The following is a 25,361-nucleotide window of genomic DNA, read 5'->3' on the forward strand; positions in this document are numbered from 1 at the left end:
AGCCACAATTTTAATAGGGATAGCTATGTATTTTGGAGGCGTTTGTAACAGACATACAAAGGCTTCACTGTTTTTTTGCAGTAGCTCAATGACTGAACTGAGCTCAAAAGTGAGGGAAAAGGCTTTTGAACAAAATATTCCTACCGCAACATTGCATTCTGGGACGTGTCCCCTGGTCGGGTTGTTGAAGTCAAGATGGCTGTAAACACCAAACAGAGACTAGAGCATGAAATAGGCCTTAAATGAAGTTCCTTATTCAATAAAATCGCCCATCACCGTCAAGAGCAGTAACATAACGATTTGTTGAACATCTATCCAAACTGTGGAGAAAGTGTTAATTCATACAGTTACACAGGATCACGGGCAACTGCGGGAGAACGTCTCGTATGAATTCCGACGAGAGGGACTGTGAGTGTGCGCTACCACAGGCCGAGACATCCCCTGCAGGAGGATACGACAGGTCGGCATGGAGATAAATAGAGTGTCGTGGTTTGGGGAAGGGTGCATGTTTCTGTATCGTAACAATAAAATGATTCCCAACTTATGGTTTCTGGCTAGCTAGCTATGTAACTGGCATGTAAAATGAAGTAAAAGTGCAACATTCCTGCAGATTTCCAGGTATATAGGCAGCTAGTTAATGTTGCCCTCCAGCTAGGTTAGGCCTGAAAAGTGAATTTAGCAACCGCTAGTTGGCTAACTAGCAATGCTAATAAGCTAGTTATTAACATAACTTTTAGGTAACTAGTTTGTTTGCTGTTCTGATTTCACGTTAACGTACAGTTACGACGATGTATTGCTGAATTGTAACTATGTTACCTTAAACAGTATCGCCTGAACGACTAGCTACTTAGCAAGCAAGCTGCACGGTCATCACTCTGTCTGCGTTAGTTAGCTGGCCAACGTTAGCTACTTGTATCGGTCTTAGCATATTTTATATTCGCTGTTCATGTAGACATTTCATCATCAGTCAGAAATTGGTTTACATTAACATAAGATTAACTAGCGTCCACTTACTGTTAGTTGTTGTGGCTGTCTTAACTAACTAGTTAGCTAACGCTACACTTGTAAAAATCGTTTCACTCGCTAGATAAGTTTGTTAATTTCTCTGCTGTAGCTAGCTGTAGTAGGTAGGCTAGATGGTTCTGTCAACAGATTTAGCTACATATTCCTGACCTAAGCTATTGATGTATTTGTTTGTTTAGAATACAAGAGGAGTCTGACATAGAAAACACGGAAGCAAGCCGAATGTAAGTTTATTTTAAGTTGTCAGTCATGTCATTCAGTGATTAACGTACAGTAGCTAGCTACAGTACAGTAAGTTAATTTAGTCACCTACCACAGAACATGTTAATTGACTATCTATGGAATGCTAATATTTAATATCTCCCTCCTTTCACTAACCAATGAATGTCCACAGTCATTTTGTCAAAGTGTCACCATCTGCACCTTCATATTAATAATTTTCCTCTTTGGCTTCCACACACCATCCCTCCTGCATGGTCTGCTGACTGCAGCAGGCACACACAGTGGATGCTGAGTCCACAAGTTCCCAATGAAAATGAATGTTTTCGTTCTTAAATGTTTAGCGGCTTATCTAATTTCCAATGAAGACCACATTGATATTTATAAATGACATTAAGTTCCCTTTGTTTTTTAGTTTTTTTTAATGTTTACCACTTTGGATGTTGATAAGACTGATTTCAGTGCTGTGTTGATTGAGACTCGCAGCCAGTTTCATAACTCTCCATGTTTCCAATCTCAACGGCCTCCAATTCAGGAAGCGAGCAGCCGCCAAGCATCTAATAGAGCGCTACTACCACCAGTTAACGGAGGGCTGTGGGAATGACTCCTGCTCGAACGCGTGGTGCTCCTCGTCCAGGGGCTCCCACCGCTTGGACAACAACGCAGCCGCCGTCAAGGCCCTGGAGCTGTACAAGATCAATGCCAAACTGTGCGACCCACACCCCTCCAAGAAAGGCACCACTATGAACCATTGTGTAAGGGACGACTTCAAAGGTGTGTTGGCATAAGTGACTCATTCGCGCATCAATACTTTTCGGAGTGTTTCAATTGTAGTGCAGAATTTCAGATTCAGGCTGTTGATCTTAACTGAAACTGTTAACTTTTTAGCCATAACTGGATATTACATATGCTGCTTAATTAACTGTATTACATTGATGTTTTCCAGATGTGAATTACCTAACAGAGGAGAAAGTGTATGAGATCCTACACATCTGTGGAGAGAAGGAGGACTACTCTCCTCTGATCCGGGTCATAGGACGGGTGTTCTCCAGCGCAGAGGGCCTGGTGCAGAGCTTCCGCCGGTCCAAACCACCCACCAAGGAGGAGCTCAAGTCCCTCCAGAGCAAGGACGAGGACAAAGACGAGGACGAGGAGGAAGCGGCCGCCTGCTCCGCTGTTGCTATGGAGGAGGACTCGCCCGGTTCCTCTTCCCGGTTAGACGGCGCTGCATCAGGGGACAATGATGTGGGGAAGCTGGGTCCTGATGAGGTTTCTGTGGACATCGACGCTGTCAGGAGGGTCTACCAGAGACTGCTGTCCAACGGTAATATCGAAACTGCCTTCCTCAACGCACTGGTCTACCTGTCGCCCAACGTGGAATGTGACCTGACGTACCACAACGTCTACTCCCGGGACCCCAACTACCTGAACTTGTTTGTGGTGGTGATGGAGAACAGTAACCTCCACAGCCCAGACTACCTGGAGATCGCCCTGCCCCAGTTCTGCAGGGCCATGAGCAAGCTGCCCCTACCCGCGCTGGCCAAGCTGGCCCGCCTGTGGTCTCACTACAGTGCTGAGCAGATCCACCGCATAATGGAGACCTTCCAGCAGCTCATCACCTACAAGGTAGCTAGATTCTCTTGGTATTTTGTCTTTTCTTTTTTTTTCAGCCTAGATAGAGCTATGAGATTCCTCTGTAATGAAAAGCACTATACAAATTAAATGTATTGTTATTTTAATTATTAAGGTGGTCAGCAATGAGTTCAACAGCCGCAACCTGGTGAACGACGACGATGCAGTGGTGGCAGCCACCAAGTGCTTGAAGATTGTCTACTATGCAAATGTCATGGGAGGGGAGGTGGACACGGAGCACAACGAAGAGGAGGACGAGGAGCCCATCCCTGAGTCCAGCGAGTTGACACTGCAGGAGCTGCTGGGGGAGGAGAGGAGAAACAAGAAGGGCCCCCGGGTGGACCCCCTGGAGACTGAGCTTACCATCCGGACTTCCGACAGCCGGCGGCCCCTCATCCCCTTTGAGGAGTTTGTCAACGAGCCCCTGAATGAAGTCCTAGAGATGGACAAGGACTACACGTTCTTTAAAGTGGAGACGGAGAACAAGTTCTCCTTCATGACGTGTCCGTTCATCCTCAACGCCGTGACCAAGAACCTGGGCCTGTACTACGACAACCGCATCCGCATGTACAGCGAGCGACGCATCACAGTACTCTACAGCCTGGTGCAGGGACAACAGCTCAACCCCTACCTGAGGCTTAAAGTACGCAGAGACCACATCATCGATGATGCCCTTGTCAGGGTGAGTCCAAGGCCCTGTTTAGTTTCTCGCACCCCGAAGTGTGCACTTGTTTCGTCTACTCCCCCTCAAAGATTTAAAAGCATTGGAGTGGTGTTTGTACTGACTGGAGAGAGTGTCCACTATATTCCTCACACTAGTATTAGATAATTATTTTACTTCTATTCTTCCTGTTAGCTTGAGATGATCGCCATGGAGAATCCTGCAGACTTGAAGAAGCAGCTGTATGTGGAGTTTGAAGGAGAACAAGGTGTAGATGAAGGAGGGGTTTCCAAAGAGTTCTTTCAGCTCGTCGTGGAGGAGATCTTCAACCCAGATATTGGTGAGAAACCAAGTCGTCAGTCGGTCGATACGTTGCTGACCCGTCACTGTGAGAATGGAATTGGATGTGGTTGATTTGTGTTGCTGTTGTGTTTTATAAAGGTCCTCATCGTTACTGCAGTGGATGTGGTTGGTTTGTGTTGTGTATTGTAAAGGTGGTTCCTTCCTTCTCCTCAGGAATGTTTGCGTACGACGAGCGCACCAAGATGTTCTGGTTCAACTCGTCGTCGTTTGAAAACGAGGGTCAGTTCACGCTGATCGGCATCGTCCTTGGCCTGGCCATTTACAACAACTGCATCCTGGACGTTCACTTCCCCATGGTGGTCTACAGAAAGCTCATGGGCAAGAAAGGAACCTTCCGGGACCTCGCAGACTCCAATCCGGTTAGTATTTGAAGTCATGTTTATTAATACAATTAGCTTAATGATATTCATCTCCAGAGTGGGATTTAAACCTTTATGCTCCGACATGGCTGTAGACTCCTATGGTGTTACATTACATTTTACTTAGCAATTTATTTCACGGCAATCTAGACCTGAAACAGATAAATACCATTGAAATGGTGTTATTGATAAGGTGTTTCTGTCTGCTCTCCCCTGTGTCCTGTTCTCTGTGCAGGTTCTGTACCAGAGTCTGAAGGAGCTGTCAGAGTACGAGGGTAGTGTGGAGGAGGACATGATGATCACCTTCCAGATATCCCAGACGGACCTGTTCGGAAACCCCCTCATGTACGACTTAAGGGAAAATGGTGATCAAATTCCAGTCACCAACGAGAACAGAAAAGTGAGTTTCAAGAATTTTTGGAGAAAATTATTTCACTCAAAATCATGCTTTTAGACATTTTAATTATTAGGATTTTTCTATTTTAGATGTAGCTTATTTGACCAGTGGGGTTGAATAGAGTATGAGGTAGTGTTCCGTCCAGAGAATCATGCCGTTGTTTCATCTTGTGGTCGACAGGAGTTTGTAGCTCAGTATGCGGAGTACATGCTGAATAAGAGTGTTGAGAAGCAGTTCAAAGCCTTCAGAAGAGGTTTTCACATGGTCACCAACGAGTCCCCGCTGAAATATTTATTCCGGCCGGAGGAAATCGAGCTGCTCATCTGTGGAAGCAGGGTAAAGCTGTAGAAAATATAATTTAGTCATTTGTATTTATTATTTTTTTGTGGTTTTTAAATGTGATTTTCAACTCTCCATAATGTGTATATCACACACAGAACCTAGACTTTCAAGCACTTGAAGAAACGACAGAATATGATGGCGGCTACAGCAGAGATTCACGCATCATTAAGTAAGGAATTGCTTTATTTTATTTTAGTGTGTGTGTGTGTGTGTGGGAGGTGATGGACCATTACTTCAAAAGGGACTTGACTGCAGAAAGGACAGTCTAACCATTTTGAAATTCAGCAGTTTGATCTGCTGCTGACATCAGGGACAGTGACCAAAAACCCAGAATAGGACACTAATATAAAGCCTTGTCTGTACTTGACCCACCAGGGAGTTCTGGGAGACGCTGCACTCGTTTGCTGAGGAGCAGAAGAGGCTGTTCCTGCAGTTCACCACGGGCACAGACAGAGCCCCTGTCGGAGGCCTGGGAAAGCTCAAGATGATCATCGCCAAGAACGGCCCCGACACAGACAGGTGAGGATGTCTTCCGTCTGCAGCCCACATTGCTCACTCACATCACGTTGGAAACATGCAACTAGCAAATGTGTTCAACTGTGTGTATATATAAATTAATAAAAATAACCATGTACTTTGGATGCATTTGGTTTGAGGGGAAATTGATGAATTGGCTTCAGATTACAGTGGAACTTCAAGGTAATTCCATTCCAAATGAATGGCCTGTTGACCTTAACAATTGGAATGGCCTTTGACTCCTTCCCTCTCCTCTGCCCCTTTCTGCAGGTTACCCACGTCTCACACCTGCTTCAACGTGCTGCTGCTCCCGGAGTACGACACCAGGGAGAAGCTGAGAGAGAGACTGCTCAAAGCCATCCTCTATGCCAAAGGGTTTGGGATGCTCTGAGGCCATGGCTGCCACACTGAAAGAGGACTCCTTTTCACAATCTCCCTCCTTCCCCCATATCAGAAAAAATAAACGAAAGATGACCAACCAACACAAAATCGTTCAAGATTCGAGATGAGAAAAGCCGAAAATCAACACAATGGTTAATCTAAAGGTAGCGCACTCTAGTAGTGGAGTTTGTCTGCGCCAGAGTCCCGATCTCTTGGAGCAGCTTCATTGAACTTCATGTGATCTAAAGTACGTTTCAATTCCCACGTGTGAATGTGTTCTGAACACATCCTTTATCTTATTTTATGTACAGGGGATTGTTTTCCCCCTTAATATTTATTTTAAGGTTGAAATTGGTTATTTTGATTCTTGACTGGAATAACACCTTTTTTGTTGGGAAAGGGGAGGGCTGGGATTATTTAATAATCTGGATTGTGACAATGACGATGTAGAAACATTTTACCATTTGTGAGACAGAAAAGGCTGCATCCATTCATGCATTGCAGTCCTCTTTGCAGTCTGTTACTTTGCGATCTTTCGGTTGCATCGCTGCAGTCAGAAGCTGATGTGACGAGGGAAACCGTGTGTATGTGTATATGATGTCCTACCCCCCCCCACACACACACACACACACACCTTCCATATTATTTAGCCAATCGAACCAGACCCCATTTTTCATGGAAATGTTTGGAACTTGGAAAGTAATTTCATTCTGACAGCATCTTCAGAAAATGTTTACCTTGAGCATCTGTCCTGAATGACACCCTATTCCCTATCTAGTGTTCTACTGTTGACTAGGGCCCATTAGGGTGCCATTTGGGACACATACATTATTTTCGCCATTGGAGCACTGAGATTAGACTGAAACTTTGTCGGAGCTGTTGTAAGTGCACTTAGACATTTTCAAAATTATTATTATTTTTTGGCTACAAGTACATGATTGTTCTCAAAAAAATATTTTTTCTGAAGTCTTCCTGTGTTGCCCTTCCTGTGTTGCCCTTCCTGTGTTGCCCTTCCTGTGTTGCCCTTCCTGTGTTGCCCTTGTCTAACCGGTATTATATTGTAATCCTCAGTACATTTATATCATCAGAATAGCATTTATTCTGGTTGTCTACACTTCTAGAAGACCAACCCCAAATATGTCCCAGGTTTATCTTCCTTTTTAAAATCAAGGCATTTTGTACTAAATTAAATGTCTACAGACATTTGCCAAGTGTTACTGACAAATCTTTGCTCTCCAGTGATCCTGGAGTGATCTAGAAGATTTGTCTCTGTCGAAAATAACTTACGACAGCCCTTTTAAAAAAAAAAAAGGTTAATTTTCGATTTTGGAAAAGCTAGCTGTGAAAATTCATTCAGCACTGGCACAGTAAACAGTTGATTTGTTTCTTTGTCTTTTAGTTTCTGGACAATTCCATAGGGATGTAATCACTGCTTAGGAATGTCAATGGATCCTGAATCCTGATGCCGTCTTTCAGTCAGTTGGGGCGTAAGCAGTCAGCCAGCTCGCAGTAATGTCACTTTTCAACGGAGCTCAGGGCTGCTTGTGAAGAACCTGCCCCAACAAATACATTTCAGATATTGTGCCCTGAGCCTTCCCTTCCTCCATCGCTTCTTTGGGTTTCTGCTGTACCTCATTCATTTGTATCTCTGTTTTGTACTGCTGAAGTTGCTGCTCGCCTGTACATTTAAAAGGACTCCAGGGCCCAGAGAATGGACAACGTTCACCCTGATCTTGGAATTGAAGCAGTCAGTTTATAGGTTGGTTTGAGTTAACTGCTACCTTTAAAAAAAAAATGTAATTGATAAAAAGGCTTAAAATCAAGTGTTGTGAAAACATGCTAAATAAAAGTGACTGCTTTTTTCCAACTTGTACTTGGTGAAGAGTTCATTTAAACATATGCAAACAGATGGATTTGTAAGACTTTTGAGGATTGTGTCATTTATGATTCTGAAGTACTCTTCCACTTTTTCACTGTCTCGTACCCCAGTGAAGTTAACCAAGACATGTTAATTTATTCAACACCATACATTCAGTCGATTGGTTTAAAAGAGCCGAGTTGTTCAACCTCTGAAAAGAGAACGTTCAAATAAATATGTTTGCATTTGATTTGACTGTTTTTAAGCTTCTTAGTTTTAACAAGTACAGTACAGTCTGAGTTTAAGTGGAAATGACTTGGAAATGATAGTAAGCCAAAAACATCTAATTATTTTCCGATAATGTCCATTTCAACTGACCAAGACATTTCTAAAGCACACCAGCAGCAAAATTCAACTACCAGTATCTTTTGGATTCAAATACAGACCAATTTTGGATAATATATTTATTACAAAATAAAAACATTTTGGTATCACTTTAAGCCTATCAAACAAGCAGGACAAATAACTAAACTCAGCAAAAAAGAAACGTCCCTTTTTCAGGAGCATGTCTTTCAAAGATAATTTGTAAAAATCCAAATAACTTCACAGATCTTCATTGTAAAGGGTTTTAACACTGTTTCCCATTCTTGTTCAGTGAACCATAAACAATTAATGAACATGGAACGGTCGTTAAGACACTAACAGCTTACAGACGGTAGGCAATTAAGGTCACAGTTATGAAAACTTAGGATACTAAAGAGGCCTTTCTACTGACTCTGAAAAACACCAAAAGAAAGATGCCCAGGGTCCCTGCTCATATGTGTGAAAGTGCCTTAGGCATGCTGCAAGGAGGCATGAGGACTGCTGATGTGGCCAGGGCAATAAATTGCCATTTCCTTACTGTGAGACGCCTAAAACAGCACTACAGGGAGACGGGATGGACAGCTGATCGTCCTCGCAGAGGCAGACCACTTGTAACAACACCTGCACAGGATCGGTACATCCGAACATCACACCTGCGGGACAGGTACAGGATGGCAACAACAACTGCCCGAGTTACACCAGGAACGCACAATCCCTCCATCAGTGCTCAGACTGTCCGCAATAGGCTGAGAGAGGCTGGACTGAGAGCTTGTAGGCCTGTTGTAAGGCAGGTCCTCACCAGACAACAACGTCGCCTATGGGCACAAACCCACCGTCACTGGACCAAACAGGACTGGCAAAAAGTGCTCTTCACTGACGAGTCGCGGTTTTGTCTCACCAGGGGTGCTGGTTGGATTCGCGTTTATGGTCGAAGGAATGAGCGTTACACCGAGGCCTGTACTCTGGAACGGGATCGATTTGGAGGTTGAGGGTCTGTCATGGTCTGGTGCGGTGTGTCACAGCATCATCGGACTGATCTTGCTGTCATTGCTGGCAATCTCAACGCTGTGCGTTACAAGGAAGACACCCTCCCCCCTCATGTGGTACCCTTCCTGCAGGCTCATTCTGACATGGCCCTCCAACATGACAATGCCACCAGCCATACTGCTCGTTCTGTGCATGATTTCCTGCAAGACAGGAATGTCAGTGTTCTGCCAGGGCCAGCGAAGAGCCCGGATCTCGATCCCATTGAGCACATCTGGGACCTGTTGGATCGGAAGGTGTGGGATAGGGCCATTCTCGCCAGAAATGTCCGGGAAGGTGCCTTGGTGGAAGAGTGGGGTTACATCTCACAGCAAGAACTGGCAAACCTGGTGCAGTCCATGAGGAGGAGATGCACTGCGGTACATAATGCAGCTGGTGGCCACACCAGATACTGACTGTTACTTTTGATTCTGACCCCCCTTTGTTCAGGGACACATTATTCCATTTCTGTTAGTCACATGTCTGTGGAACTTGTTCAGTTTATGTCTCAGTTGTTGAATCTTGTTATGTTCACACAAATATTTACACATGTTAAGTTTGCCTTAAATAAACGCAGTTGACAGTGAGAGGACTTTCTTTTTTGGCTGAGTTTATGTTTGAATCTAGGTATACTTTTGACCAGTGGAGGCTGGTGGGAGGAGCTATAGGAGGACTGGCTCATTGTAATGGCTAGAATGCAAAACATTTAATGGTATCAAACATATGGAAACAACATGTTTGACTGCGTTCCATTTATTCCATTGTAACCATTACAATGAGCCCATCCTCCTATAGCTCCTCCCACCAGCCTTCACTGCTTTTGACTAGTCAACAATACAGTTTATGGTTATAATCCACTTGGATGGAAAGCTATTTAGATCTAACCAGATCTAAATTGTGAGTATGGGTTATAGATTTACATTTAATGTCCGTGTCTGTTAAATATGTGGAGTAGATATTCTGCATGTGATTATTTGTCCTTCATCACCTCATCCATCCCCCTGCCTGAGGGGTTTGACCCTGGCCTCCATGTTGCTGATGCGCTGCTTGACCTTGGCCTGGTATGTTGCCCACTCTGCAATCATTCTGGTGAACTTGATCGTCATGACCTCCATGTTGGTCTCCATTGTAAGGACTTTGTTCTCCATTTCTTTGGGGTCGGCCTTGTTTCCCAATTCCTCATCAATGAGGTTGTCTTTCATCAAGATGGCCTTGCCTTTCTCTTCCAGAGCGTACTTGGCGTCAGGGTACTCAGTGAGAGCATCCATCAGGTCGTCTTTAGACAGGGCGAAGAGGTCAGAGTAACCCACGCTCCTGATGTTGGCTGTTCTTCTGTTGCCAGCCTTACTGCCCTTGATGCCCAGGATACTGAGATCTCCGAAGTACGCCCCATCGCTCAGCACACACCACTGTGTTACCCCGTCGTCCGCCACCACAGCCAGCTTCCCTTCTTTGATGATGTACATCTCTCGGCCAATGTCGCCCTTCTTACAGATGTAGTCTCCGGGGCTGAAGACCTGCGGCTGCAGCTTGAGCACAAGCTCGATCAGCAGGCCGGCTTCGCAATCCTGGAAGATACGCACTTTCCTCAGCGTCTCCATGTGGACGTTGATGGCAATCTCAGCCTTCAGCTTGTCCGGCAGGTTCTTCAGAACCTCCTTCTCGTCGCAGGTCTTCTTCTCCGTCCACAGATAGTCAAACCACTTGACCACCCTGGCCTCCAGGACCTTGGAGACCTTACGAAACTCCATGTACTGCTTGATGGAGTCGATCTTGGCCTGGAACTCGGCGCGTGCCGCGTTCATGTTGGAGATCATGGCGCCAACGTTACCAACAATGGTGGCAAAAATCAGCACGCCCGTGAGGAAGTCGGCGACTACAAACAGGTACTCGATGTCTCTGACAGGGGGCGGGGTCTCTCCAATGGTGGTCAGGGTCAGGGTGGACCAGTAGAGGCAGTAGACGTACTTCCTGGACAGCTGGCCCATCTCGGGGTCAGTGATGTTTGGGTACACCCAGGTGTCTGAGCCGAAGCCCAGGAGTTTGGAGAGGGCGTAGAAGACGCAAGCGTTCCAGTGGATGATGATCAGGATGTAAAGCACAAGGTTGCCGATTCTGAAAATGTTGGGGTAGTTTGTCCTGGTTTCCGTTCGGTCGAAGAACTCAAAGAGGCGCGCCATCTTGCCGAGGCGGTTGAATCTGAACTCTGGATTGTTGTAACCGTATGGAATGAAGGCAAGATCGGTAGGTATCATCGATATGATGTCATATTTAAATTGCTTCTGGGCTCGGTAGTGTACTTTTAGTTTCACTGGGTCCTTCACGAGCAATCCTTGTTCCAGGAAACCTGTTGATGACATTTCAAAGCTTTATCGCAAATACTAAATTGTTGAACAAGGCTATGTTGTGTAGAAATGATTTCAACAACCCTAAACAAGAATGGTTTTACCTGTCCTAGATCTCACAAACGTGTCAATGTAATAGATGACATCTGAAGTGTAGTCGAGAACCATCCACAGCATTACATAGTTGGCCTGCAGGTCATTGAAACTAGCTCTGGGAGATAAGCAGAAACACAAGAGTATTGATCATTCACAATTACTCAACAATATCTTGGGAAACCCTAAAGCTGGAATTCTAAAACAGCACACACCTTGGCACCAGAAGCATTAAGTTGTAGAATGCTGGGACAGCTACTATTGTCAGCCATTGGTAGTACATATCAGTGGCGGGGTCAATGATCCACACTTCTTTACTGAAATAAACATAAAATACAAGGCTTTTTCCTGTAAACTTATAATCCATTTTTTTGTTTATACATATAAGATTTCCATATAACCATAGAATCTGAATATACTTACGGGGGATCCGGTTTCTTCTCATCCGGTTTCTTATCAGGTGGCTTCGGGGGATCCGGCTTCTTCTCATCCTTCTTCTCGTCTTTTTTGCTGAACACATTATTTTTCCACATATCGTTTTATCAATCTCAATGAAGCAGGTACTAACTACAGCACAGCACACTATTATACAAGGGGAAAATAAGAGGATTATCTATAGCAGGTGTACTCAACCAAGCCTCGTTTCACCATCCTGATCTCGCAAGCTAACTCTCTGTTTCTCTATATGAAGCAGCGGAGGCTGGTGGGAGGAGTGGACGTGCTCATTGTAATGGCTGGAATGGAATAAATGGAATGGAGTTAAACATGTGGTTTCCATATGTTTGAAGTGTTTGATACCGTTCCATTTATTCCCTACCAGCCATTAAAATGAGCCCGTCCTCCTATAGCTCCTCCCACCAGCCTCCACTGATACGAAGTGAAAAGAAACAAAAGCTCAGCAGTCTGGATGGTGGATCAGGCTAATCAACTGAACTAACGTCACTTTTACAGATTTGTTTGGTGATATTGGATTGTAATGTTCATGGAGGGTGTTCTTTGGTTTCAATTAGATTTTCCATTGCATGAAAATATGTGCAATGATTTATCAAGACCAGAGGGGGGCAGCATGCTACTGTCGGGTCAAAAGAGTAGTGACAGGTCTCTTGGCTTTCTCCTGATATTTCTTTGTAATTTGTCATTCTTTGTCATCCAGTATGACATTTATAAAAACAAATATGTGTCTGATCACAATTATGAAACACAAAATACTTTGGAGAGTGACAGGGGGGGAACAAAACCATATACAGCTATTTATTTACACCCGCAATAACATCTGCTAAATATGTGTGACCAATAACATTTGATTTGATTAGATTAGTTACTACCTACATAGTAAATGAAAGGTTCTGAATACTTATGTAAATGTTATATTTCAATTTATTTTGTTATCAATCAGCAACAATGTCTAAAACCCTGTTTTTGCCTTGTCATTATGGGGTATTGTGTGTAGATTGATGAGGGGAAAAAACGACATTAATTTTAGAATAAAAAGTTTTAACGTAACAAAATGTGGAAAAAGTCAAGGGGTCTGAATACTATCTGAATGCTATAGTTGGTCCACTTACTCATCCTTGTTGTTGCAGTTGTTCATATTGTATGCTGCAAGGGGCCATTGACCATTGCTTGAACAAATATAGAAATACACGTGTTAGCTTCAAATCTAAGCAGCTATTTCATTTCTAAGTCATAATAATTGCAACATGAGAGAAAGAGAAATTGAGCGAAACACACACACACACACACACACACACACACACACACACACACACACACACACACACACACACACACACACACACACACACACACACACACAGGGACTCACTTCCTCCTGCGGACTTGGTCAGAGAGTCTGGTGTTGGACATGCTCTCTGCCCTCCAGGCCTCTCTGAACTCTGTGTGTGACTTCATGGTTGAGTCTAAAGGAAGGGCATCTGAGGGCTGACTACTGTGAGATGACCAGCTCTTCACCAACACCATGAAGCGAGACAGCCTGAGAGAAATTCATTGTAATGTTGTTCAAATGATGTTCAAATATTGAGAAAACAACTATACACGCGTTATAAAACAATGAGAAAACAACTATACACGCGTTATAAAACAATGAGAAAACAACTATACACGCGTTATAAAACAATGAGAAAACAACTATACACGCGTTATAAAACAATGAGAAAACAACTATACACGCGTTATAAAACAATGAGAAAACAACTATACACGCGTTATAAAACAATGAGAAAACAACTATACATGCATTATAAAACAATGAGAAAACAACTATACACGCGTTATAAAACAATGAGAAAACAACTATACACGCGTTATAAAACAATGAGAAAACAACTATACACGCGTTATAAAACAATGAGAAAACAACTATACACGCGTTATAAAACAATGAGAAAACAACTATACACGCGTTATAAAACAATGAGAAAACAACTATACACGCAACTATACACGTTATAAAACAATGAGAAAACAACTATACAATGATAAAACAATGAAAAACAACTATACACGCGTTATAAAACAATGAGAAAACAACTATACAAGCATTATAAAACAATGAGAAAACAACTATACACGCGTTATAAAACAATGAGAAAACAACTATAAAACAATGAGAAAACAACTATACACGCGTTATAAAACAATGAGAGAAACAACTATACACGCGTTATAAAACAATGAGAAAACAACTATACAAGCGTTATAAAACAATGAGAAAACAACTATACACGTTATAAAACAATGAGAAAACAACTATAAATAAAACAATGAGAAAACAACTATACTAAAACAATGAGAAAACAACTATACACGCGTTATAAAACAATGAGAAAACAACTATACACGCGTTATAAAACAATGAGAAAACAACTATACACGCGTTATAAAACAATGAGAAAACAACTAACTATACAACAATGCGTTATAAAAAACAATGAGAAAACAACTATACACGCGTTATAAAACAATGAGAAAACAACTATACACGCGTTATAAAACAATGAGAAAACAACTATACACGCGTTATAAAACAATGAGAAAACAACTATACACGCGTTATAAAACAATGAGAAAACAACTATACACGCGTATATAAAACAATGAGAAAACAACTATACACGCGTTATAAAACAATGAGAAAACAACTATACACGCGTTATAAAACAATGAGAAAACAACTATACAAACAATGAAAAACGTTATAAAACAATGAGAAAACAACTATACACGCGTTATAAAACAATGAGAAAACAACTATACACGCGTTATAAAACAATGAGAAAACAACTATACACGCGTTATAAAACAATGAGAAAACAACTATACACGCGTTATAAAACAATGAGAAAACAACTATACACGCGTATACACGCATTATAAAACAATGAGAAAACAACTATACACGCGTTATAAAACAATGAGAAAACAACTATACACGCGTTATAAAACAATGAGAAAACAATATACACTATACACGCGTTATAAAACAATGAGAAAACAACTATACACGCGTATACACGCATAAAAACAATGAGAAAACAACAACTATACAATGAGAAAACAACTATACACGCGTTATAAAACAATGAAAAACAACTATACACGATAAAACAATGAGAAAACAACTATACACGCGTTATAAAACAATGAGAAAACAACTATACACGCGTTATAAAACAATGAGAAAACAACAACACGCGTATAAAACAATGAGAAAACAACTATACACGCGTTATAAAACAATGAGAAAACAACTATACATGCACGCGTTAAAACAATGAGAAAACAACTATACACGCGTAAAAACAATGAGAAAACAACTATACACGCGTTATAAAACAATGAGAAAACAACTGAGAAAACAACTATACACGTTATAAAACAATGAGAAAACAACTTATAAAAACAATGAGAAAACAACTATACACGCGTTATAAAACAATGAGAAAACAACTATACACGCGTTATAAAACAATGAGAAAACAACTATACACGCGTTATAAAACAATGAGAAAACAACTATACACGCGTTATAAAACAATGAGAAAACAACTATACAAGCATTATAAAACAATGAGAAAACAACTATACACGCGTTATAAAACAATGAGAAAACAACTATACACGCATTATAAAACAATGAGAAAACAACTATACACGCATTATAAAACAATGAGAAAACAACTATACACGCGTTATAAAACAATGAGAAAACAACTATACACGCGTTATAAAACAATGAGAAAACAACTATACACAATGCAACTATACACGTTATAAAACAATGAGAAAACAACTATACACGCGTATACACGCGTTATAAAACAATGAGAAAACAACTATACAAGCATTATAAAACAATGAGAAAACAACTAACTATAAAACAATGAGAAAACAACTATACACGCGTTATAAAACAATGAGAAAACAACTATACACGCGTTATAAAACAATGAGAAAACAACTATACACGCGTTATAAAACAATGAGAAAACAACTATACACGCGTTATAAAACAATGAGAAAACAACTATACACGCGTTATAAAACAATGAGAAAACAACTATACAATGAGAAAACGCACGCGTTATAAAACAATGAGAAAAACTAACTTATAAAACAATGAGAAAACAACTATACAAGCATTATAAAACAATGAGAAAACAACTATATAAAAACAATGAGAAAACAACTATACAAGCGCAATGAGAAAACAACTATATAAAAACAATGAGAAAACAACTATACACGAGAAAACGTTATAAAACAATGAGAAAACAACTATACACGCGTTATAAAACAATGAGAAAACAACTATACACGCGTTATAAAAACAATGAGAAAACAACTATACACGCAATGTTATAAAAACAATGAGAAAACAACTATACACGCGTTATAAAACAATGAGAAAACAACTATACACAATGAGAAAACAACTATACACGTTATAAAACAATGAGAAAACAACTATACAACGTTATAAAACAATGAGAAAACAACTATACACGCGTTATAAAACAATAGAAAACAACACGCGTTATAAAACAATGAGAAAACAACTATACACGCGTTATAAAACAATGAGAAAACAACTATACACGCGTTATAAAACAATGAGAAAACAACTATACACGCGTTATAAAACAATGAGAAAACAACTATACACGCGTTATAAAACAATGAGAAAACAACTATACAAGCATATAAACAATGAGAAAAACAACGTTATAAAACAATGAGAAAACAACTATACACAACTATACGTTATAAAACAATGAGAAAACAACTATACACGCGTTATAAAACAATGAGAAAACAACTATACACGCGTTATAAAACAATGAGAAAACAACTATACACGCGTTATAAAACAATGAGAAAACAACTATACACGCGTTATAAAACAATGAGAAAACAACTATACACGCGTTATAAAACAATGAGAAAACAACTATACACATTATAAAACAATGAGAAAACAACTATACACGCGTTATAAAACAATGAGAAAACAACTATACACGCGTTATAAAACAATGAGAAAACAACTATACACGCGTTATAAAACAATGAGAAAACAACTATACACGCAATGTTATAAAAACAATGAGAAAACAACTATACAAGCAATGAGAAAAACAACTTATAAAAAACAATGAGAAAACAACTATACACGCGTTATAAAACAATGAGAAAACAACTATACACGCGTTATAAAACAATGAGAAAACAACTATACACGCGTATACACGTTATAAAACAATGAGAAAACAACTATACACGCGTTATAAAACAATGAGAAAACAACTATACAAGCGTTATAAAACAATGAGAAAACAACTATACACGCGTATAAAACAATGAGAAAACAACTATACACGTGCGTTATAAAACAATGAGAAAACAACTATACACGCATTATAAAACAATGAGAAAACAACTATACACGCGAGAAAACAACTTATAAAAACAATGAGAAAACAACTATACATAAAACAATGAGAAAACAACTATACACGCGTTATAAAACAATGAGAAAACAACTATACACGCGTATACACAATGAGAAAACAACTATATAAAACAATGAGAAAACAACTATACAAGCATTATAAAACAATGAGAAAAACAACTATACACATAAAACAATGAGAAAACAACTATACACGTATACAGCGTTATAAAACAATGAGAAAACAACTATACACGCGTTATAAAACAATGAGAAAACAACTATACACGCGTTATAAAACAATGAGAAAACAACTATACATAAAACAATGAGAAAACAACTATACACGCTACATAAAACATTATAAAACAATGAGAAAACAACTATACACAATGCAACTATACACGTTATAAAACAATGAGAAAACAACTATACACGCAACTATACAGTTATAAAACAATGAGAAAACAACTATACACGCGTTATAAAACAATGAGAAAACAACTATACACGCGTTATAAAACAATGAGAAAACAACTATACACGCGTTATAAAACAATGAGAAAAACAACTATACAAGCATTATAAAACAATGAGAAAACAACTATACAACTATACCGCAGCGCAACTATACACGCGTTATAAAACAATGAGAAAACAACTATACACGCGTTATATAAAACAATGAGAAAACAACTATACATAAAACAATGAGAAAACAACTATACACGCGTTATAAAACAATGAGAAAACAACTATACAAGCATTATAAAACAATGAGAAAAACAACTATACACGCGTTATAAAACAATGAGAAAACAACTATACACGCGTTATAAAACAATGAGAAAACAACTATACACGCGTTATAAAACAATGAGAAAACAACTATACACGCGAGAAAACAACTATAAAACAATGAGAAAACAACTATACAACTATACGTTATAAAACAATGAGAAAACAACTATACACGCGTTATAAAACAATGAGAAAACAACTATACACGCGTTATAAAACAATGAGAAAACAACTATACACGCGTTATAAAACAATGAGAAAACAACTATACATAAAACAATGAGAAAACAACTATACACGCGTTATAAAACAATGAGAAAACAACTATACACGCGTTATAAAACAATGAGAAAACAACTATACACGCGTTATAAAACAATTATGAAAATAAAACAATGAGAAAACAACTATACACGCAATGAGAAAACAACTATATAAAACAATGAGAAAACAACTATACACGCGTTATAAAACAATGAGAAAACAACTATACACGCGTTATAAAACAATGAGAAAACAACTATACACGCGTTATAAAACAATGAGAAAACAACTATACACGCGTTATAAAACAATGAGAAAACAACTATACACGCGTTATAAAAACAATGAGAAAACAACTATACACGCGTTATAAAAACAATGAGAAAACAACTATACACGCGTTATAAAACAATGAGAAAACAACTATACACGCGTTATAAAACAATGAGAAAACAACTATACACGCGTTATAAAACAATGAGAAAACAACTATACACGCGTTATAAAACAATGAGAAAACAACTATACACGCAATGTTATAAAACAATGAGAAAACAACTATACACGCGTATACACGCGTTATAAAACAATGAGAAAACAACTATACAAGCATTATAAAACAATGAGAAAAACAACTATACAAGCATTATAAAACAATGAGAAAACAACTATACACGCGTTATAAAACAATGAGAAAACAACTATACACGCGTTATAAAACAATGAGAAAACAACTATACACGCGTTATAAAACAATGAGAAAACAACTATACAACAATGAGAAAACAACTATACACGCGTATACACGCGTTATAAAACAATGAGAAAACAACTATACAAGCATTATAAAACAATGAGAAAACAACTATACACGCGTTATAAAAACAATGAGAAAACAACTATACACGCGTTATAAAACAATGAGAAAACAACTATACACGCGTTATAAAACAATGAGAAAACAACTATACACGCGTTATAAAACAATGAGAAAACAACTATACACGCGTTATAAAACAATGAGAAAACAACTATACACGCGTTATAAAACAATGAGAAAAACAACTATATAAAACAATGAGAAAACAACTATACACGTTATAAAACAATGAGAAAACAACTATACACGCGTTATAAAACAATGAGAAAACAACTATACAAGCATTATAAAACAATGAGAAAACAACTATACACGCGTATACACGCATTATAAAACAATGAGAAAACAACTATACACGCGTTATAAAACAATGAGAAAACAACTATACACGCGTTATAAAACAATGAGAAAACAACTATACACGCAATGAGAAAACAACTATACACGCATTATAAAACAATGAGAAAACAACTATACACGCGTTATAAAACAATGAGAAAACAACTATACACGCGTATACACGCATTATAAAACAATGAGAAAACAACTATACACGCGTTATAAAACAATGAGAAAACAACTATACACGCATTATATACAACTATACACGCGTTATAAAACAATGAGAAAACAACTATACACGCAATGTTATAAAACAATGAGAAAACAACTATACACGCGTTATAAAACAATGAGAAAACAACTATACACGCAATGTTATAAAACAATGAGAAAACAACTATACACGCGTTATAAAACAATGAGAAAAACTATACAACTATACACGCGTTATAAAAACAATGAGAAAACAACTATACACGCGTTATAAAACAATGAGAAAACAACTATACACGCGTTATAAAACAATGAGAAAACAACTATACACGCGTTATAAAACAATGAGAAAACAACTATACACTCGTTATAAAACAATGAGAAAAACAACTATACACGCGTATACACGCGTTATAAAACAATGAGAAAACAACTATACAAGCATTATAAAACAATGAGAAAACAACTATACACGCGTTATAAAAACAATGAGAAAACAACTATACACGCGTTATAAAACAATGAGAAAACAACTATACACGCGTTATAAAACAATGAGAAAACAACGTTATAAAACAATGAGAAAACAACTATAAAACAAGCATTATAAAAACAATGAGAAAACAACTATACACGCGTTATAAAACAATGAGAAAACAACTATACACGCGTTTATAAAACAATGAGAAAACAACTATACACGCGTATAAAACACGCAACTATACACGTTATAAAACAATGAGAAAACAACTATACAAGCATTACAAAACAATGAGAAAACAACTATACACGCGTTATAAAACAATGAGAAAACAACTATACACGAGAAAACGTTATAAAACAATGAGAAAACAACTATACACGCGTTATAAAACAATGAGAAAACAACTATACACGCGTTATAAAACAATGAGAAAACAACTATACACGCGTTATAAAACAATGAGAAAACAACTATACACGCGTTATAAAACAATGAGAAAACAACTATACACGCGTTATAAAACAATGAGAAAACAACTATACACGCGTTATAAAACAATGAGAAAACAACTATACACGCGTTATAAAACAATGAGAAAACAACTATACACGCGTTATAAAACAATGAGAAAACAACTATACACGCGTTATAAAACAATGAGAAAACAACTATACACGCGTTATAAAACAATGAGAAAACAACTATACACGCGTATACACGCATTATAAAACAATGAGAAAACAACTATACACGCGTTATAAAACAATGAGAAAACAACTATACAAGCGTTATAAAACAATGAGAAAACAACTATACACGCGTATACACGCGTTATAAAACAATGAGAAAACAACTATACAAGCATTATAAAACAATGAGAAAACAACTATACAAGCATTATAAAACAATGAGAAAACAACTATACACGCGTTATAAAACAATGAGAAAACAACTATACACGCGTTATAAAACAATGAGAAAACAACTATACACGCGTTATAAAACAATGAGAAAACAACTATACACGCGTTATAAAACAATGAGAAAACAACTATACACGCGTATACACGCGTTATAAAACAATGAGAAAACAACTATACAAGCATTATAAAACAATGAGAAAACAACTATACACGCGTTATAAAACAATGAGAAAACAACTATACACGCGTTATAAAACAATGAGAAAACAACTATACACGCGTTATAAAACAATGAGAAAACAACTATACACGCGTTATAAAACAATGAGAAAACAACTATACACGCGTTATAAAACAATGAGAAATGAAGAAAAAAAACACATTAAAGTCTATTGACTTATTTTCATTGTAGTCCTTAAAATGAGCATAAATGTAAATAATGATATGTAAAAAAGACATCTGCACTGACCTGGACATGCCTCCTGTCCCCGTGAAGGACGGGTCCAGTTGGTCCTCATGGCTGCAGCGTAGAGAGGACACCAGGAAGAGAGTGAGGCCTCCACCAGGCTAAAAATATACACTGAAACTGTACTAGCTTGGGACGTGTCAACGTTTGTGTTTCCTGTGTTTGGAGTGTCACTACACTGCAATAAATCATGATCACACAGAATACTTACTGGCATTCAAAAATGGAGTCTGTGTGTTGTTGGCTCTTCAAAGTAAAAGCTTTCAAATCCTAAACTAAACCCAAGCTGGTAAAATCCTGTACATTTCTTACCTGCTGCCACTCTCAATCTGGTCCAGGTTGTCGGGGTGTTTACGGAACAGCGGCCGTGGCTGGGATAAGACTGCTCCGTGCTGATCTTAGGCATCTTGGCTCACTCTATGGTCCCCAATGCATCAGGCTGGTGGACTGCTGTGAACAGAACAGAATAGTGAGGATACTTTAGACTAGGATACATATAGGGTTTGATTATTTACATTGTTCACAGTCTCACAAGTCAGAACAACTGTTTGTTCAATATTAAATATACCTACAACAATAACAGAGACATTTCAATGTTGAAGCCTAGAAATTGAGGCAACAATGTTCATATCAGTAGTTGTGTACACCCACATTTTATAGTAATGTATCACAACCTTATAAAGTGTATGACTATGATTCAACTATCTATTATAGGACAACTCTAGGTCTAGGATGACTCTGTGACTCTCCTAGAGGGGAGAAGTATGAATAGGGATTTTAAGGGATGGTGAACCACATGTCTCACTGTGGATTTAGAAGGGATTTTTACAGACTTAACTATGGTTTTAACAATCTGACTTCATATAGACTGATTCAGGATTTGTATGAATATACATTGTATTGATGAATGTGTGTTGGATGTGTTACTGACCAAGACATTGGCTTAATAACAACAATACTAAACTCAAATGGGATGTAAAAAAATAGGATTTGTCTTGTTGGTCCACAACCACACAACAAGCGCATTATAGACTCCCACTGAAGTAATGCTTTGCTTTCCAAAGCGTTACATGCAAACGATTTGTTGTATTGACATGACCTGCCCATAGTATGCCTTGTGTGATGTCTTTGAATGGCCCTGTCTGAACCTCAAATTGAACAACTAAATGAAACACGAGATTAGAGAAAGAATACAGATACATTAGTAAGGCATGATTGTATTATTCTGCGCAACATGTTTTATTTGAAATCAAAGACAACAAATATTGAAATGGAATATGTATTCGTGCTTATTTTTAAAATGTCAAATAACGGATTAACACACATTCAATCTAACATTTTACAACCTGCATGCAAGGAATAATTAATTAATTAATTAATCCACACATTTTACAACACTTTCGGGTAGGCTACATCTCTACTGTTAAGAATTACGAAGGAGCCCGAATTAAATCCAATTAAATCCAATTGATTGACTTTTCCCCTTTCAGAATGTTTGATGTTTCCAATGTTTCCAATGTATCTATAATTTATGATAACATGTCTTTATGGTTGATTATAAACTATTTCAGCAGCTGGTGATAATAATACAAATCTGTCAAAAAGGTTAGAATAAGACCTACATCCTAGTTGTAATTTTTTTAATTACTTTTTCAAACTTTGAGTTAATTCATTGTGATTTAATTTAGTTGTTTAGTTCATCCTATTTTTTAACACAGTAGTCTGCTTAAATGTGATCTAATCAGAACGTCCTCACAAATTGCCTTGCCAAGTAGCCATAGCTGCTTGGATCTATCCTTTATTGTTGGTCCTGATTAAATGTAGGCTATACCAAAACATTTTATCTAGCTATAACATTTGATGAATTCTATATTATTTGTAACAAAACGGAAAATTGGTTCTTTCTTTAGACTACCACACAATTTGTGCAAATTTCTAGTCTAAATGTACCTGAATTTAGTTTAGGGAAGGATAGTCCTCAACCAAATGTCTTCGTCAAAGGAACTCTCGATGTGATATAATCCCATGTTTTCCTCCTTTGCTTCATAGGCTACACAAACGTTTTCCAATCATTAATTCCTCTTTAGACACGGCCTTACATTACTTTCAAATGTTATACTATTGGACACACCGACTTGGAATTATATTTCAGCACCCAGGTCAACGGACAGCTCCCCCTGTGTCCTTTATTACCCAAGCAGCCTTCTTTAAACCGTAACGCACTTCCGTCACCTTCATGAACAATTATTAACTGATTGGTGGGAAGAAGAGAGAGAAGGGAGGGGTCTGTGAGCGCCACCGCCTGTTGCGAAGTGAAGTTTCTACAACTTTTAACGACTACCACATAAGGGCAGTATTCATTTAGTTTCGGAATTTTTGCCATTAGCCTACAGTTAGGTAAGATAGTACTTGTTCAGGTGGTGAAGTCCTATCATTTATCGTTAGATGTTGCCTGAAATAAATAATGTCGTGCAACAGAGTCCTTGCAATGGGCCCTAATGTCAGTCACCCCTGGACCAGATGTCAGTTCTTCCACCAGGTTCGACTAAACAAGGTTCAGACCAGCCTGCCATAAGTACATGGTCATGAGAGCATATTAAGAAGGAAGACGGATTTACTCTTTGGCTCCAGTGAATAATAGAGCAGGAGTCAGAAGGATGAGATGAACTGGGGCTTAAAGAGGCTAAAAAGATCATAGTCCATTAGAAATGTAGTGCGTATTTCATACTCACCCCCTCTCCCTGCCTTCTTGAAAATGAATCCCTAGACTCCCACTTAGCAACATTGCTCCTCCATTGGGACTGAAAGAGGTGCTATGTGTTGCTCCTCACCTGCATAATAACAGATAATAAGAAACGTCCCCTTATGGATTGGATAAGTGGTCGAAATATGGCGTAAATTCCACCTAGCCTATCAGAGGGCAATGTGAAAATATTATAATATTCCAGACAACTATCCACTCCATTCATATCTACACAAGTGTCTTGTGAGTAGTGGGTAGGTGTTGATTTAGGACTGGGTGATTGGTGTTGTGTCGTATCAGGCAGGTAGTTTACCTACAGTTTACAAATACAGGAAGAGCCAAGTGCCCTTTTCTGCCCTTAGCTTGGTAGGACACGGTTGGCGCTCTTCTTTCCTTCAGCACAGCCTGGGCCATGAGCTGCTGTGAGATGTCACCGATGTTCAGAATGTCTCACCCACTAGGCTACTCTACTGGATGGCCACAGAGGCCCCACCCACCTGGGAAAAGTGGAGAAGACACAGGGGAAATCCTCCGTCCTCCATCTATAGAACAGAAGCTCTAATCTTAGATTTAAGACTCCAGCATGTCCCTAGATCCACTAATGTGTTTCCCTGGTCCAAGTGTTAAAGTCAGTTCTTGTCATGACGGACTTAAGGAACCGTAGAGGCACCCGGATGAATGTGAGAGTAAAGCAATTAA

At 38.7% G+C, this 25,361-nt stretch overlaps 1 protein-coding gene and 1 pseudogene across 1 annotated transcript; one reads left to right on the top strand and one right to left on the bottom strand.

The window, feature by feature from the left end:
* Positions 1–134: 134 nt before the first annotated feature.
* On the top strand, positions 135–7,760 carry LOC115127950 (ubiquitin-protein ligase E3A). Its single transcript, XM_029657567.2, has 12 exons — positions 135–460; positions 1,203–1,247; positions 1,778–2,016; positions 2,189–2,868; positions 2,990–3,556; positions 3,731–3,875; positions 4,052–4,257; positions 4,493–4,657; positions 4,835–4,990; positions 5,092–5,165; positions 5,372–5,515; positions 5,783–7,760. The coding sequence occupies exons 1-12, from the start codon at positions 387–389 to the stop codon at positions 5,901–5,903; spliced, it is 2,616 nt and encodes an 871-aa protein (XP_029513427.1). The 5' UTR covers positions 135–386; the 3' UTR covers positions 5,904–7,760.
* Positions 7,164–24,753, bottom strand: LOC115129844 (cyclic nucleotide-gated channel cone photoreceptor subunit alpha-like; annotated as a pseudogene).
* Positions 24,754–25,361: the final 608 nt, after the last annotated feature.

Source organism: Oncorhynchus nerka, linkage group LG2, assembly GCF_034236695.1.
Source record: "Oncorhynchus nerka isolate Pitt River linkage group LG2, Oner_Uvic_2.0, whole genome shotgun sequence".
Classification (NCBI taxonomy): Eukaryota; Metazoa; Chordata; class Actinopteri; order Salmoniformes; family Salmonidae; genus Oncorhynchus; species Oncorhynchus nerka.